Source organism: Loa loa (genome assembly GCF_000183805.2).
Source record: "Loa loa unplaced genomic scaffold supercont3.113, whole genome shotgun sequence".
NCBI lineage: Eukaryota > Metazoa > Nematoda > Chromadorea > Rhabditida > Onchocercidae > Loa > Loa loa.
Genome location: NW_018108293.1, coordinates 26498 through 44045, shown reverse-complemented (window position 1 = coordinate 44045; position 17548 = coordinate 26498). Strand labels below are relative to the sequence as shown.

At 36.7% G+C, this 17548-nt stretch overlaps 2 protein-coding genes across 3 annotated transcripts; one reads left to right on the top strand and one right to left on the bottom strand.

The window, feature by feature from the left end:
* Positions 1–986: 986 nt before the first annotated feature.
* Positions 987–15750, top strand: LOAG_17683. Of its 2 annotated transcripts, XM_020450347.1 has the most exons (37): positions 987–1129; positions 1199–1289; positions 1801–1918; positions 2329–2425; positions 2531–2597; positions 2764–2874; positions 3095–3177; positions 3589–3715; positions 3854–4065; positions 4463–4533; positions 4645–4812; positions 5207–5323; positions 5775–5930; positions 6070–6135; positions 6210–6314; positions 6615–6792; positions 6970–7134; positions 7246–7423; positions 7615–7825; positions 8008–8130; positions 8298–8503; positions 8771–8954; positions 9192–9344; positions 9665–9960; positions 10136–10345; positions 10484–10577; positions 10660–11028; positions 11167–11294; positions 11369–11508; positions 11758–11862; positions 12234–12406; positions 12488–12593; positions 12773–13001; positions 13353–13662; positions 14474–14693; positions 14814–15000; positions 15123–15750. In XM_020450347.1, the coding sequence occupies exons 1-36, from the start codon at positions 1057–1059 to the stop codon at positions 14957–14959; spliced, it is 5586 nt and encodes a 1861-aa protein (XP_020305985.1). In that variant the 5' UTR covers positions 987–1056; the 3' UTR covers positions 14960–15000; positions 15123–15750. The 2 variants fall into 2 exon arrangements, with proteins under 2 accessions (XP_020305985.1, XP_020305986.1); XM_020450348.1 differs by lacking the exons at positions 987–1129; positions 1199–1289; positions 1801–1918; ... (1 more) ...; positions 2531–2597; positions 2764–2874 and having other exon boundaries at positions 2990–3177.
* Positions 15751–16140: 390 nt separating this feature from the next.
* On the bottom strand, positions 16141–17227 carry LOAG_02934 (hypothetical protein; the record flags this gene model as incomplete). Its single annotated transcript, XM_003138471.1, has 2 exons — positions 16141–16295; positions 17080–17227. Coding segments are annotated over 2 exons (303 nt in total), but the record flags the coding sequence as incomplete, so codon positions are not given.
* Positions 17228–17548: the final 321 nt, after the last annotated feature.

Here is a 17548-nt window from a genome sequence, read left to right as displayed (position 1 = left end):
GTTTTAATTCTGTTTGAAAATACGAGAGTAAAGGATCACTAAACCTTCGGAGGCGGTATCGCCCTTAGCATCGCAGTGGCTCACCGGACACGATTAAAGTCAACACATGATTAAAGTTCAGGATGTTATCCTTTAAGCATTTTTAGTATTGCAGCTCATTCACTAGGCCATCAACATCCCTTCGGAATAAGTGCCAGAAAATGCGGCGAGATCCCGATAAAGTAATAACAATGCAGCCCTGTGATTAAATTGCCAGTGACAATTTTCCACAATTTTCAATGATTCGAAAGTGTAACTTTCCGATTACTTCCTTTAAGTACATTGAACAATGAAAAGTCATAGAGGAACACTTGTTCGCGCACTGGCCCACATTTGGTTTGCATCTGAATCTTATTCAGTTTCTCATTGCCATCGCTCATGACTTTCATCATGGAACGATCTTTCTGTTTGTATTCATTTTAGACGTAATTCTTGTCTTCATTGACTGCATCATACTTCGGAATGAGTAATCTTTCCTCAATGTCTTTCCTCGATGACTGTATAAGCATCCAACCATAGCACCTAAATAAGCACTACAAGCTGGTTCATTCGCTTTCCTACTCTATCGATTTGAATAAGCGCTATAGAACCACACGTATCAGGTCCCAAACAGAAGCATAATATTGCGTCTGGCAGGATGCCAGAAATGCCGGGTGCAGATGACTAGTTTTTTTCTGTTGGCGTTATAGTGAATTAGGTGACGTATGCGAGAGAAAGTAGTTGCAATTCTCAAGGAGGTAATTGTTTATCATAAATTGGTAGAGTTTCAGTTGGGTTGGTGTCTAAAGGGCTTTGCTGCTTAAATAAAATGCGTTTGTAATGCTGAAGTTTTCTGCTAAATAAATTTATTTTGGCCTTCACTATTTTAATTTCAGTACAAGGTGATGTTTGTCTTCATATGGCGATTTTTGTTACGTTTTGATGGAAATCCAAACTATTATTGAGCTTTTGACGGCAATATTCATATAAAATTTAGAATTAAAGCTTCGCGAGTAAACTTTGTTGGGAAGCGCATCCATGTCTGATACCAGTAAGGGAAAGGAGGCGCACGTGGAAGAACATCGTTATACAGAGAAGGAGTGGAAAACTGGTGGGTCTTGTTTTTTCTGATCTTAACTCCATATTAGTTCACCAACATAATCGGCTTCATCATTTTTAGATAAGGATTCTTCTGGTTACAAACAGACAACGACTCAAGACTCAGGTATGTCGCAACAGGCTCTGCAAACATCCGCAGGCAGTACCAGCAAGTTAGTGTTTTTACAGTGCGTCCACCATTGAATATCTTGTTTCGTAGACAGGTGCACTCGCGATACTGTCCCATGGCTTTTAGAATAGTTTAATAAAGGGATGTGGCGGGTTTAATAGTAGCCGCCACCGCCTCTTCTTAATTTGAAGATTTCAACATGTCATAAAACTTTCCTCTGACATGACATCTGCAGTTAATTTTGTTATATATCCCCAAAACCTTAGGGACGGATGTAACTACCGCATGCCGTTCAGAAAAATTGCTATCAACTGATAACAAGATTGAAATGGTCAGACTGGTCTAGATTTCCTTAACGTTTCTCAAGTATACCATAGCAATGATTCTCGTAGTCATTTTGGGTTCTTTCCTTCATACCATGTACAGTAAATTAGCAATTTTCCATATTATTTTGTAATGGAGACGGAGATGGTTCTTTACTAAAACTTTTTTGTTATGTCAGTTTTTGTCAGAACAGTTAGGCTATAAAAGTTGAAATTTCCGCACTTCTTCAGGAATGAGACTGGAGACGGAGATGGTCCTTTACTAAAAAAAGTTATTATTGACGACGAAGGTGATTCAAAGGAAAGCGATAATAGTACTGAAGATACAGTTGTTGGTTTGACATATCAGGTGTGAATATAGTTGAGTATTATGAATAAATTTCGTCAGGTGACGGCAGTGTGATGGGAATGGCAAATTTTCCACCGAATAGATATTCATTTCAGTAATTAATGGGCGCATTGTTTTTCGGTTTTGATATTTGTGCCACTTGCAGTGATAGGCTAAGCTCGAATGGAATAATTCTTTTGTCCCAGCTAACTGTAAGAACCAACATCCATCGATAAAATAAATTTAAAAAAGATGAACTGTGAATAAATGCTCGATATGGAATTGAATAGTAGGAGCGTACTTTAATGTCTGGTTGTTGTTCGTGGTGTTAAGGAGTTTTTTTTTTTTTTTTTATCTTACTGAGATTTTTATTTGTCCACTACAAATAACAATGTGTAGGAGATTTATGTTTATCTAAAACATATAAACAGGATCATAATTATGGAAGACGATCTGGAAACGCACAGAAAAATGATGGAGAAAATGGAGAGAAATTTCCTATTATTGGTGGACTTGCTTCTTACATCGGTACATTGAGAATCCTTTCATAACTGTCACAAACTTTCTCAGTGACATTGACTGATTCCGTTCATTAGCGGCAAATATTCAAGTAGTTGATGATGCTCCATTTAGGGGATGAAATCAGTAAAGTTCCTGCAGGATATCACTCTCGGGATACAAACTCGGGACACTTTTTAAGGTAAAATACATCATTTTTTCCGAAGTCAGTAAATTGGACTTTAAAATCGTGCGAAGATTATACTTTGGATTCCAAATCATTCAACATATAGATTTGTTCAATAATGATAAACTATCCCTAGAACCTTATTGGTTCCCAATTGGTGTGAACTGTACCATTTCTTTAGATCGCACAATTATGGAATGCATTATCGAAAGATATCGGAAATGGATCCACGCACGTCTTGTAGAATATATTCTGGTGCTTTGGGTGGATGTCGGACGAATCAGATGCGAAGGCAAGGTTTTGCAAATAAGAGGGATGAGTGGTTTTTGTCTTACCTTCGTTCCATAGTTTTATTTCTGGTCATTTCCGATCATTTTTATTGTCTTTCAGCGACAAATAAATTATTCCATTAATCTATGCAGAAAATATACTTTAGTACCATTGTCTATGCAGCTTATCTGCTAGTTAACTTATCTAACTCAGTACTTTGACTCTTGATTTTTGCCATTAAGGTTGCCAGTTTCTTCCAGCGGGCAGATATTTTCCCGACAAACTCCCATCACAGCTACTCAAAATTACCGGACACCTCGTCGAGGTTGGTTTTCTTTTAATGATCTGCTTGAAAACACATATCTAAGGTTTGATTTGCCTAAATTTTTTTGACGAAACCTTAGTATTTTAGAATGAAGGGTTTGTTAGAGATTACCTTTAACTTAAGGTTATTATCCAGACTTGATCTAAAAATACTAGTAGTTACAAGAAGTAAGACAGACAAAGTTTTCCTTTTTCTGTTTCTCACTCTGCCGTATATTCTAATGTCTCGTTGATCCTCATAGTACTATGAATATTTTAATCGTAAAAACGCGCACATGTTAAGCATGACTGATTCAAGAATGTTTTACGTCTAAGTGACATGATTTACATTTTTTTTTAATATGTCGTAATTCATACAATTGGAATATTTTGTGTAATTTGAGTCGAAAAATGTTGTGCTGGTATTTTGAAGGTTCAGGAGGAACTCATATATCGGCTAATAATCAAAGTGATGTATTGTTCCGCTCACGTCATTTCATCGGTTCCGGTGGTGCGTTTGGAGCACCTGTACCATCGAACAAAAGAGTCCTTCGACCAGCGTAAGTAGTTAGCGTCATCTTATTTTCGTTTTGGGACTTTTTTTTTTTTTGGTTCGTTAGTACTGGTAATAAATCTCGTAGTAAACTTGGTCTTGCAAGCATTAATAGAAGTCGGTTAAAACACAGATACATATTTAGACATCCTCTAACTCCTGCAGTACCAACTTTTCGTCAGAGTGTACGTCAAGTAATTCCTACTAGCAAATCGATTTCGGCAACAATGCCTGCTTATGCGACAGCATTTAATGTAACAGGTACTGATTCCGAAACACATGCCGCAGATATGAGTGTTGGTTTGGCACCGTTTCTCGTTCCATCTCGACGGCCTCGTCCAGTTGTCCGGAACCGAGGTAATATTTTTAGTTAGAGAAATCTTTTTGTTGTTAAAGACCTTGCGATCATATTATTGCTGACCAATGGTGCTTACACAAAACTATGGCTAAATTAGATAGTAACTTATCCAAAACACTGTGCTTTCATGACAGCAGTTACCGAAGTACTAATTCACTGCAAATGCGGAATCAGTATGATCGTCTTTAATATGGCGCTCTGAATTGGGCAGTCATACGGGTATATGTTGTCACGACAATACGTTTTGAATCCAAACTGCTTATTACTTCCCCAGGATAGTATATCTAGGCGATTGGATCGTTTTATTCAATTCTCATGGTGGTGTATGTGGTGTATCTCTATAACGGACTTCTAAATGAATGTTTTAAACACAAGGTATAAACGAATCTGTTGTAGTGCGAGCATCACGCGAACCAGGTAAAGGAGCAGAACTGTTATTGCAGAAAACTGTCGCCAATGACCCCCAGGTGAACTTGATATTTGAATTTTTCTTTAATAAATATTTCTTAGTGCTTTATGTACATCTCATTAACATTGATCATAGCAACGAGTATCATATACTGGTAACAATTGTTAAGATAGACAATACTGTTCACACCGAAAAGCAGTCTGAAATTATTACTACTTCCCGACAACATCTCTCGAAAAATGTGACTGGTAATAGTGAAGTTGTTAAACAGCAGTATATCATGGCGGAGCCTCTTGAACCTTGTCATGTTCCTCGTATTCAGCATGCTGCTCAACAGGTTAAACGTATATTTGATTTGTTGAATTTTTCAGTGTCTTTTTCAACTTTTTTTTGCGAAGTCCAGCTTTCTCTAAAAATTTTACAACCATAGATTTTGCTTTACAAGCTCTCACGGAATACTGAAATTTTCCTCACTTTAACTTTTATCATTTGGTTAACGTTGATATGAGGAAGATGTGTCATTTCTGTTAATTTGGCAGAATTGTTTGTTGTATAGCAAACTTCTGTAAAGAATGTTGAATGAGGAACTGCTGATGTTATTAGAAATATTTTTAAATTACTATAGTAAATACTGTGTTTACGAGCGTTCTTTAAAGAGAAGGTATCAGTTCTTATGCTGAGCCGTTGAATAATTATTGGAGAATGCGGGAATGCACTTCTATTCTTTACAGCGTGCAGTCCCAAATGATTCGATGAGCATGATTGTGGATGAACAGCTGTCACCGAAAAGTCTTCAAAATTCCTCTACGGTGGTTCACTGTAAAGAAGAGCAGGAAACATCTCCACAGGTGGTTGACCATTTGGCGTATCAAAACCTTCACTTCTTACGAAATCGTAATCTTGCTAATTGCTATGGATGTTTTTGTATATTTTTCCCTCATCATCTGTAACAGTCATGTATCTGTACGCTTTTTAGTCGTTTCTACATAAAGTTGTATTTTAAACGGCGGAACTTCTTAATTCAAATTCTGGATTTTATAATAGGCATTAAAAAAATCCAGTGCTTTTCCGAACCAAATTCTTCGTTAGCAAAAAATTTCAATTAGAGAAATTTTATGATTTCACATGCTAGCTTAAGCAAAATAGCCCTACAACGTTGTTTCCAACTTAATGGTCCTGTAGGGATATGTCTGTAAACCTAATTTTTTTAAACTTTTCATACTTCTAAACATTACTGAAGTAAGTTAAAATGATGCAGTTTACAATGGAAAGATTAGCTTCATCTTTTTTTTACTCTAGAGTCTTTCTGCTGATTCTCGTGAACCGATTTACGTCAATAATGATGACAGAATACGTGATCCTCAACAAATTGCTCAAACTTGTATAGCCTTTCCTCATCGTTCGCAACAGGATATCACAAAATATGTTGACGATCATTATCGGAAGCTTCAAAAGGTTTTCTTTTTTGGAATCATGTGGATTTCCGAAACATTAAGCTGCTCGTCGTATCTCGTACTGCGCTATAGGAGCATCACTTGTTTCCACTTGTAACTAAACCTGAATGTTTATTCAGGAAACCTCAATTTTTATTTAGGAATCATTCGTCGCTAATTCTCGTCAGCTTCTTACTCGACAACTCGATGAGCTCCAGATGCGACAGGTCTTAATTTTTTTTTCACAATATGATTTGATTGGCTTTAAAGTGCTGGGTTATTTTATTTTCGTCGTTTATAGCCACGAATTCGTCATTCCGAAACCGTCGCTTTCGATAGTTCTAAGAAAATGAAAGAGGGTCGTGTCGCTCAGCAGTCTGTGACGCAATCTGTAACAAGCGTTCCGGTAAAAAGTCCTTGCCAGGATTTCTAGGGATTTTTATAGCTATAAGATTATTAAATAAAATAGAACTTGCAATTTCTGTTTACAGTGGGTTGAAAATTTTCTTTTTGCAGAACATGAACATTTATATTCTGTTATACAGTCACTCAAATTAGGACAGCTCGAGTTGTCTTGATAAAAGTTGCAATATGGTGTTTGAATTACTAGCACTCTCAAAATTTATTGCTGTCGCTCATCACTTATTTCATTAATTCCGCACTTATTTTCTTCCTATTTCGCTCACTTGTGCAATGTAAAATTCAGGGAATTGGTCTACATCGGCAGGAACCGATGTCATCTGAACATGTCGGTCTTAATCAAAATCGTGTGTTTGATTCACAACAGCAAAAGGTAATGCACTCAACATCGCTTGCGACAGAAATCCCCATGTTGCCGTCCAAAGACAGAACAGCAAGTGATAATATCCCAGCAGCATCAGACGGTGCAGATATTCTTTAATTTTTTTGTAGCTATTTTTTTTTCAGCGTGCTTCGATATGCGGTGGATACGTTACCAGGATTTTTTTTTTGAACTCACCGCAGCTGTCGATTTATATAATTGTTGTGGTAGGCTATAATTCTGAAAAAAGTGATTTGTATGATTCAGTTTGCTTTTTCAGTTACTTTGGAAAAAACTGATTATAAAGTTTCCTTGGTCGAAGATATATCGAGTGGAGAGGAACCACATGTTTTTAATGAAACATGTAATGAGGCTTTGGAGCAGCGAGTTTCTGTTGCAACGCGTTCATCGATTAGTGGAGCGGAGGAGGAGACGAGTGTGAATGGTGTGGTTAAGCTGTTTATCTTACGCATGATAAATTTTATATGGTTATAAAATCTAAACAATAATAATGTGAACCGTTTTACTAGATGTATTTCACTGTTTGACTTTGCAGGTAATGTTGATGAAAAAGGAACGGAAGATGAAGGTGTTCGAACCACTAAAATAGTTACAGGTTTAGATTCGCCATCAAACAGTAACAGTGAGGACGATTGGGAAGAAGAATACACGACGCGTTGTTACTGTGGCTTGAATCATAACGACGAATTCATGATACAGTGTGATGTGTGCAAGTAAATTTTATGGAAAATCTGTTTTTGTTACGTCATTATCTGTGATTTCGAAAACCAGGGTGGCGTTGTTCTCGAATCATATCGTTAACTGATCTTTTCTTTCTGGGAGATGTCTTTGCTTTTAGCGAATGGTAGATTGCAAGTCGGAAGTCCAGGAAATAGGACATTGTAAAAACTTGCAAATATTTTAGTGTATGGCAACACGGGAAATGTATGGACATTGATCGACGTCGAGTGCCAGATACGTATCAGTGTGAAGAATGCAATCCACGTTTGTTGAAACTTAGCAAAACTCAGGCACGGGCGATGCAGCTGAAAGTACTTGCTCGGCAGCGCAAAGAAAAAGAAAAGAAACGTCGTCAAAGAGCTAAAGGACACTTTAAAAAAATTCGAGAAAAATCTGTAGGTTTAAAAGGCCCTATTAATTTTAATGTTAATGAAGCTACAATTCGGTAGTTGCAGTTACTTGTCCATGTCTATTTATGGTGAGGTGGAAGGTCAGAGATAATGAATCTAAACATAAGATGAATAGACTAAGGTTTGTAACGTATGACTCGAATTATGAAAATATATGTCATCTGTAGGATTCTTACGATGAAACAAAGAAAAAACAAATACGAGGAAATTCATCCAAAGATTACATCGAATGTTTCAAGTATGAATACACAAGATCTGTCATGGCATTTTCACGCAAACACGAAGACACGGTAGATCCTCTTTGTCATTTTAGGCGATGCATTTTAGTTTTTAAAATTATCTCAGCGTCTGTTTTGTAAAATTTTGTCTGAGGATTAGTTCTCTTGGGATGAATTCAACACAAATGAGTACTTTGAAGTGGCAGTTTAACTTTATATTTAGGCCAAATCATATTCAGGGTGATCCTGCGGTATTGGAAGTGTTGCGAAACAGCGACGGTGTGAGTGTTATGTATGTTACGCAGATGTCTATGGGTTTAGTTTCGACGCGGCTATACCATGTTAATGAACCAGTAATGTATATTTGTGGTCGCGTATCGCTTCCTTGTGAATGTCGTGGTCGAGAAGAGCCAGGATCGGTCGTACCTTTTGTCACTTTATACAGGTAGATTATTCTGTTTTGTACAGTCACATTTAAAATTACCCAAAGTTTGAGATAAAACTTTATTATTTCGTTGACAACTTGTATGTTGGATAGTGAGCTCATGCAAAGTGAGCTAATTGGTATTCTGATGTAATTTTCGGTAAAAATGTCAATGAACTCTGGAACAGAGCAAGTAGGTGTTAAAAATGTATTTTGATTTTATTCCATCATATGGTGATATTTTGGTTCACCTTAAAAATATTTCTTAATAATATTATCCATTTTAAGTGATCTAGTGGTTGAGGAAAACAGAGAGCCTACACCAATTTGTATTGATGCTCGCCGTTTCGGTTCAAAAGCGCGGTTTGCTCGTACATCTTGCCGACCAAACATCAAGGTACAACATTTCTTTCTGAAAGGCAAGCTGCATATCATCGGTATTGCTACTGGAAACATCGACCGTGGTGAAGAGGTTATCACTTATGATCTTTGGTTATGAATTTTCTTTGAATTTATTTCCAAGTTTTTTTTTCTTGGCATTTTTCATTAGATAAATAAACTGATGTGTTTCTGTTTCGTATAATTTTACAGTAGCTGTGGGTGTAGAAGCACCACGGCCAAAAGAGATCAAATCTTGAGTGTTTGGGATAAGTTAGATTGACAGCTGTTAGTGTGATGAAGTTTCCATGTAGTATTTGGTTTGGTTTAGATTACTCTTCCGTTTGATGCCGACTACTTCATGTCAAAAACAAAACTTGTTTGCGCATGTTCAGCAGATGACGAGGATGATAGCAATGTGGATTGTTTAGTCCGTAACTTTAATCGATCACTTGAGCAAAAACAAAATCTAGTCAGCGCTACGGTTGGTGCATTATTTATATAATAAAGAAAAAGTGAAATTTATCTGAATTTCTTTTTGTGCTCGCATTTTTAATGCTATGGAATATATGGCTTAGAAATACGGTGGATAGAGTGTTTCACTTTTATTTGAATTACGCTATTATTTATCAACAAGAACCGGTGTTATGGGTTCCTTTGTTATTGATTTTCTTCTAATCGAAGTTGCATTCATTGCTGCGGAGAGCTAAGAATAATTTAACTGGTCGCAGAACTAGGCACTCTAATTCCTGATCGTTGCTTTGTTTTTGATCAGTCGAATAAACATGAAATTGAAATTTGCAGGCTTCGGATACGGTTTCACATTCAATTTTAAATGTTGGTACCACCTCGAAAGATCATGCCAGAAAGCAATATATAGACTTGGAGGTCGAAAAAGTTCAAGCGAATATGAAATCTAAAAATATTTCAAGTGGATCTCGATATTCTGCTACAACATTTTCATCGAAAATGACTGTATCTGATTACAGTGGTGAAGTTAATACAGCCAGAACAGTCGAAACAACAATGGCTGTAACACCAACTGCAGAAGATGAGAATGCAACTAATAAGGATGTATTACCAGGCAGTGCTGTAGAGATGTGCGTTTTTTGCCAATGAGGTTTTCAAAAATTCATTTCATGAGTTACTGAAAGACGCTGTGATTGAATTATTTTTCAGAGAAGTATAGGCTAGATATGAGTTCATTTGTTGAGTGAAAGATAATTATGAGAACTAGTCATTTTTGAACATATTGGTTTTCTTTTTGCTTTACAGGCAATCCCGTACTCGAGCTACCGTAAGTGGTTCTTCAAGAAAAGCTCGGAGTAAACTACCGAAGATATCCCCCAGCACTGCATCATACAGGAAAAAAGGCGGCATCAAATTACGCTATCGTGGAGCAGCTAATTATAGAACTGTCGAAACAGGACAGGAAGCATGCACAAATGAATGCGAAAATTCCGTTATTCCACCAAAGGCGAAAACGTTTGTTGTTTCTCTATGAAAAGTCGTTATTAATTTACCAAACAAAATTATTTTATATTCATAAATTGATCTTTGAGTTAATTCGGTTGATGAATTTGGTTTTTTAGTCTTATGGAAGTTCTTAAACTATTTTTCCAGTGAAATTATTAATATTGTCAAGGACCCAGTGGATGTCGACAGCTCACTGAAAAAAGCTTGTTTATTTAGTAGCGAAACGAATGTGCAGGCAGAGGTATTTTCTCGTATTTTGATTATACAGCACAATAATGTTTAGGATTCCTTGAAGACAGCTTATTGGTAACGCATTGTTTTAGGAACAGCATGAGGAAAAACAGCTGGTTGCATCAAATAAAGAGTGCGAATCCGTGGAAGAAAATAAATTTATCACGGAAAAATTGAGAACACATACAGAAGCTGAAATAAGAACTGAAAATGTGCAAAAATTAGATACAATTGGTGCGGGATCAGTTGTGACGAAAAATGTCGGCAGACCTAAAAAGAAACGACGAACTCCTAGTAATGTGAGGGTTGTTGATGCAGTTGATGGGGCAGGGAAAAGTGAAGGAAATGAACACTTAGCCACTTTGGATAGTTCAGCGAAGAAGATGCACAGTAAAAATGGTATGCTGGAAGAGGTTGAAAGTGTAAACTATATGCTTCCCGAAGAGCGTAATAAAGCAATGGCAAGTTTCTTTATTTTGGTTTGTATCATATGGATGCTATTAAATTGATAACAGTTTGTGGATGATATACCCTCTTGATTCTTTAGTGTGTCGAACTCATGTTTTAAGTTTTTTTGGCGACCATTTCGATTATTCCAGTCTCGAGAAGAGCGTAAAGTACTGCTAGAGCTTGCACTGTTCGAACGTATGCAGCAACGTGAGGCGAAACGACAGCAGCATGTAGCCTGTACACGTGGTACTGGAAGCGCTCGCTCTCGTCTGAGCCAGTGAGTTATGAAATCACTGCTTGTATTATTCAGTGCTATCTATCCAAAGTTGTATAATTGCAAACATTGTACAGGAATGGCGCAAAAAAGGCTAAAAACGCGAAAGGCCGACGACGTGTATCAAGCTCGGAATGCCCTTCAAAAATAGCGCTGAAACGAAGTCGTACGATGAGCGAAGGTGCAAAATGGCGAGTTAAATCTGAAGCAGAGCAAGGTTTGTTCCACTTTTTTAATCTGATATCTTGTGTTGGCGAAAATTACTTCTGTGATAGTTGCATTGATTTTCACAATTGTAGTGAAACAGCAAAATGCGAATGAAATATGAGTTGTAAAACTGTTAATTTTGCAGTTATTGGCGTGTTTTTATCATTGTTAAGAAAGCGGACCATCATAGTGTTTCTTAAGTTACCTACTTATTTTTTTTTTTTTTAGAAAGCTTTTTATATGCCTTGTTTCACTGCAGGTCTAAACAGCGACTTGATTAAAAAGGCGGTCTCGTTTTCGCCTTATGCTCAAAGCTTAGCTATTGAATCAAAGGCAGAATCCAAAATGAAGGGAAACAGAGGAGGTATGAAAATTTATTTGTGCTAATAGTTAATGTCTAAGGCATACTTTTGATTATAAAAAACATTAATGAAGAGAGCACGTTCCTTTCTCTTATTTCCGGTCTTTTCCTTCGTCAGTAATGAAAGCAGTATTTTTACGATTTGTCAGATAAAAAACATTAGCAAAAGATCGCTTGCCTATTAACTGCATTATTCAGTATGTTGTTTGAAGAAAGTTTTGAATTTTTCCATTGTGTTGAATTCTGTCCCAACCATTTTAGTCGGAAATGGGACCTTGAAAACAGAAGTAAGCTTTTGTTTAGGATGAGATATACAAACGGGTTTTTACAAGTTTGGAATTCTATGAAAATATTTTGAGCATTTCAAACCACAGATATGACTGCCGAGGTAGAACCACGAGAACTGAAAGTGTTCACTGATAATACCGCTCTCAGTTGCAAAAGTTCCGTGCTATGTGCAAAGAGAAAAATCCAAAACACAGCCGGTTCCATTCAGAACAATGATACGACTGTTTGCCCTACCGATGAGGAGCATATAAAAGACGAGGTTGACTTTTTGTTGTGACTTCACTCTGGTACCACTTGCTCGGCTTTTTTTATAATGCAATGAGAAGGGAATATTTTTCAGATAGAGCCACTATCGAAAAGAAAGCGCGAAAGTAATAGAATGAATGACAAAAGTAATTTGGATATGTCGGAGAAGGCTTCATGCAGTTCGAATTTTGGTATCACTGGTTCGTTACTTGCTTTTAAACCATGTACTTCACTTTAAAACATCGTATTCCGCATCTCATTGGTTTTCGCGGTTGCAGACTTAACGACAAATGTTTGGTGGGATTATGAAGGCTTTAGTATAATTCTTTTTGTTTTTTGCCTTGTTTTGGAGTAAGATTATGTATTTGATTTATTATAGAAGAAATTCGTGCTTTCTTTCGTAAGATGGTTGAGATTGAGGCTGCTTGTGAACCATCGGACTTTTTGCTTGATTTCCAAACGTTGGATGGAGTTGAGCTCCCTTCAACTTCTTTGCACGCTGAATGTAGCAAAAATCAAGTGAAGGTTGCGGAAGCTCCTAAGAAAAAGATGTCACTGGATGAATATAAAAAAAGAAAAAGCTCAAAAACCAATATGGATTCGGAGAAGTAAGTTCTTTCACATTAAGAAATGGCAAATCTTGAAGGGTTAGAAGGAAGGACATCGTTAAAGTTGTTTTTTAAGATTTTCAAATACTATTTGTATGTTTTTTTTCCACTTTTGAATGCCAGAAAGCATAATTTATGATTAGGCATGACGTCTCTCTCATTAATCCTCGTAAAGTGGTTCAATTTGTTTCGCTTCAACAGAAATTTCGCTCAGCCTTTTTCTTATGAATGCTAAGAGTCTTTTTCTGTCAGCTGTTTTCACCAGTTAAGCTTGTTTACTTCAGAGATTCTTGTAGTGAGATGTCAAGAAATTTCATATACAGAACAAGTCAACGCAATCTAAATTTGTAGAACACCTGCAATTGTTATTGAAAAGAAAGCAGAAGAAGGTGAGCACAAGCAGATCCCATTGTCTCGTTCTTTCATTCCGTTAATGGGTGCCAGTGGAAGTGTTGGAAAGCGCGCATCACTTCGTCTGGGTGCCCTTCCTGATCCTGTACAGTTGCGCGCAACTCCAACGCTTTCAATTGATGACCTGAAACGTCGTATTTATCGGCGAACGACACCTTCAACTGCAGTGACTTCGAATACTGATGGTATTTCACCTTCTTTCATGGTGCAAAAGAACGCTTCACATACCTCACCAGGACAGTGCTCTGAAGTGAGTAATATATTCGAATGAGACATTCTGTGACATTTTGAAATTGACATTGAACTGACAAATAATCTGTGATTGAAGGAACTTCGTATCTCGATACTTTGTTATACAGATACAGATACTTTGTATTATTCTTTCCCCACCTTCCGACACGCTTCATGCCTACTGTATGGTTTAGCAGTGTTATTTTAATCAGAATAATGGATCATCGTTCAAAGATTGTTGGTTGCTATTGAAAAAATTGACTTATTCATAAAAATATCAGCCTTATTTAGAAAAACTGGAAATTCGAAGTCTTGAAGAATAGGTAGATTTGTTCATGAAGATATGGAGGAAAAATAGCGGAGTCCCCATTTTCTGGTGATGCACTTATTTGTGGTTTCTCAGGTTGATTAAAACCATCTGCAATAGTCATTTTTTGTGGTTATGAAACCACTGTTTAGCGATATGAGCTTTGATGCATTTGGGGTTGACGTCTTACTGACGTATTATTTTTCTTTTTTATTCCATATTACCATACTTTTTTCTTTATTCTCATCACTGGACTATTATTTCTCTGCAATTCCTTCTCCACTTCTATGCTTTAATTATTGTGATTTAGTAGCGTTAGGCCAGAAAAGGTTCTGATGGTGTCAAACACACCGATACAACTCCATACTGTTTACGTGATTTGAATTCCGAACCGAATACATTTTTAGCACATCTTTATTTGCTGGTGACATATCTTTCCACTCTTTGCATCTTTGCACTTTTCATTCGTTTTCTTTGTGGAAGTGGACAGATTTCAACTTTTTAATTTATACAAGAATTCCAGGAAGGACCAACTTCATTTGCATTCTCGTCATCGTCATGTCGAAGAGAACTACCTTTAAATATGACTTTCAATAAAGACAAGAGGCTCCCGCTCGAAGAGCGATTACGTTTGGTACTCGGGTGTGGTGAAGGGTACGCTGATAGGTATAGTTCATCTGTATCTCCATCAGTTGCTCCTCCACCACCTCCACCGCCTCCTCCTCTTCCTATCAAGAGTTCAGGTCAGCACTCGAATTTAAAGGTTATGCCTGCAAAAGTTTCATTTAGTGACTTAGCATATTTAATATATCTTTCTTTTCCAATTTCTCATCATACATTAGTGGAACACTTGTGTTTTCCAGAAATACCAAAACTGACATGCGATCTCTCTGGTGACGTCCATGCGGATATTCCTCTACCGCCACCACCACCGACAACTACTCCGTCTTGCAGTCAATCTGATCAATGTTCGTATGAAGCACATTCGTTGGGACCCCGTAGAGATTGAAATTTATCTTCATTGTGAGTCGTTCCTGTGATGGATGCATTGTGAGTCATTCCTGTTATAGTAAAGTTTGTGATTATGGACAGCTTCTGTTTGTAATAGAATTCTGAGATATTTAGGAACTGCTGATCTGTGTACTATCGTTTATGAATCTGCCTTTTTTCAGCAATCTGATGTGATACCACTGGGTTATTGAATACGCTCACAGATATACTTTCTACCTCTTCGGCACAATTGGTATGCTTATTCTACCTTTCCGGTTTATATAATCATTGATATCAAAATGCTAACAGTTTCTTTGCTTGGAATGGATAATTTATGGATGGTGCGCTGCAATCTCCGAATCGCTTTTTCAATAACTTCATGTCGTCATCTATTCGGTTATTAATTGTAAGGATAAAAAATTTGTTATATCAAATCCCATTGTATCCATCCCCGTTCATCCTTTGCTCCATCACTGCTTTTTCTTTTAATTTTAATGAATTGGTTTTTTATATGATCATTATTCTTTAACTATGAATAACGTTTGGTCAGTTGCATTTTTGTGTTGTGTATACACTTTTTTCTCCATTTGATTTGTATTGGATGTCGAGTACTTGTTATTACTCAGGTACCTAGAAGGGCTTTGTGATTTGTGGGTATTGTTGTATTCAGTGACTAGTATTTTCATTTGTCACTAATGCGGTATGGATGAGCCCTTCTGTATTTTTATGGGTGAATTGCGAATTTCAAGGCTATGATTTTTTAACCGCTGATCTCTTTATGTTCTTTTTTTTCTTTTTTGGCGTATAGATTCTTGTTCCCTTCCTCCATGCAATTTTGTTTTCATAACCCCTCCTCTTTCCTTATTTGAAATTGTAATCATCTCCAGGAATTGATGGGTCTTTGTATCATCCCAATTTTTCTGTCAACTTACAGTCATATTTGAATAATCAGTATTGTAATTGCATTGGCATTAAAGCACAGCCCTCAGTCACTGCTATACTTGTTAGACTTTTCCTTTCCTATTGTTTCAGTTCTGCATTTTAACCGTTTGTGTTAAAGGAGACTTTTTAGCTTTTGTGAATATTGTTTATTGTTCAAGTAAGTTAAAAATAATATCTTGTTTGTTTATTATTTTGTTGTAATCAAAAGAACTATTTTTACTGAAGCTTCCTTTTATTGTGAGATATGAAAATATTGTATCATATGACGTTTGATTTGTAATCATAGATCATCTCGTCTTCCTTTTGTTGTAATACATTATGCGTTGTATATACACATTTTTGTCCACTCTGAGTGAACGTCATCGGTAACGCGTTAGTATTATGACTATCAATTCCTTTAGGGAGAAGATAAACTGGAACTGTGAATTTTGTTGGGCAAAAGTCAATGTGCAGAATTTTTATTTTACCTGGTCTCCAGCTCGGTTTGTGTGATACTGGTGAGCGTAACCTTAATTTTCATTGCTGTGTGCTTTGTGTGGTCACATCTAGTGTCCCCAGTTCTTCACTCACGCACTGCCTGCTAAAAATAATGTGGAGCACCGTATAGTGTTGCTGATTAAGCCGTAAAAATTCAGCATCTCGTAATTTTGCGGTGCCTTTTATGTGTCGTCAAAATCGCATAGCTTGGTTGTTTTTCATATTTGTTCGATGTATTACAAAGAGATTGACATCTATAAAAGTATCATATTTCCTTATACATTTGTGGTAGACGTTAAGGAGCTTGGCCAGATGTGTGCCACACTTTTTTTCTTCCTGGCTGATGTGGCGATTAATGACATAAGAAAGTGATATCGAGAGAAACTAAATGTGGTTTAGATGAAAATCTGTGGGTTGATCTCTCTGTGAATATGTGCGAAAACACGGAGTCCAAATAAAGTGTATAATAAACGGGGCAATTCAATAAGTCCAGCAATTACAAGCAGTCTGAAGCAATGGAAAGGTCTTACAGGATTGGTGACGGTTTAGATTTTCGTATTAAGGAAAGGTTTTTAAAACGTATTTGTTATGGATTGGTTTAGTAATCCTGAAGAACATTTTCATCTGAACTTATTGAGTTTCTCATCTTTAAGGATATGATTATGGAAGCGCAGGAGGTGTCTTCTAATAATGGTTGGAATTGTGTATTAATTTGGATACCATAGATCACGTAACTATTCCTTGTATTTATGGTGAGATGAAATGGAATATGAAGAGCGAATATGTGTTGCGCTTGGTCATTGTAGTTGATATTTGCTCTTTTCGGAAGTGGTGTTACAATGACTGACAAAGTCGAATTAGTTACGGCCTTAAAATCGTTCCTAATTGTCTGACTGTAGGTATATTCAATAAAACTATAAAGAATCCTGGACTTTAGGGCAAGTGAGCTGAACCTTTTTTGCTTTGTACTAGAGATTTACTTTCTTCTGAAAACATGTCTGTTTCATACCATAAAATTTATCCACCGGAAAGGCTTTCTTGGCATAATTTCAAAAAAGACTGTTGAACCATTTTAAAGCTTTGTTTTCTTTCGTCAGTAATTTTGGCCTTATTTAGATCCTTTATGAGGAAGGCTTATCATAAAGTTTTTCGTTCAATCTAAAATTTGATGAAAAGGAATGTTTACGAA

What these genes read in the sequence shown, in the direction of transcription:
- LOAG_17683 (XM_020450347.1), top strand. Translation starts at nt 1,057, where the DNA reads ATGTCTGATACCAGTAAGGGAAAGGAGGCGCACGTGGAAGAACATCGT. An exon ending in AGAGAAGGAGTGGAAAACTG is followed by an intron (nt 1,130 to 1,198) that starts GTGGGTCTTGTT and finishes CATCATTTTTAG; the next exon opens with ATAAGGATTCTTCTGGTTAC. An exon ending in TCCGCAGGCAGTACCAGCAA is followed by an intron (nt 1,290 to 1,800) that starts GTTAGTGTTTTT and finishes GCACTTCTTCAG; the next exon opens with GAATGAGACTGGAGACGGAG.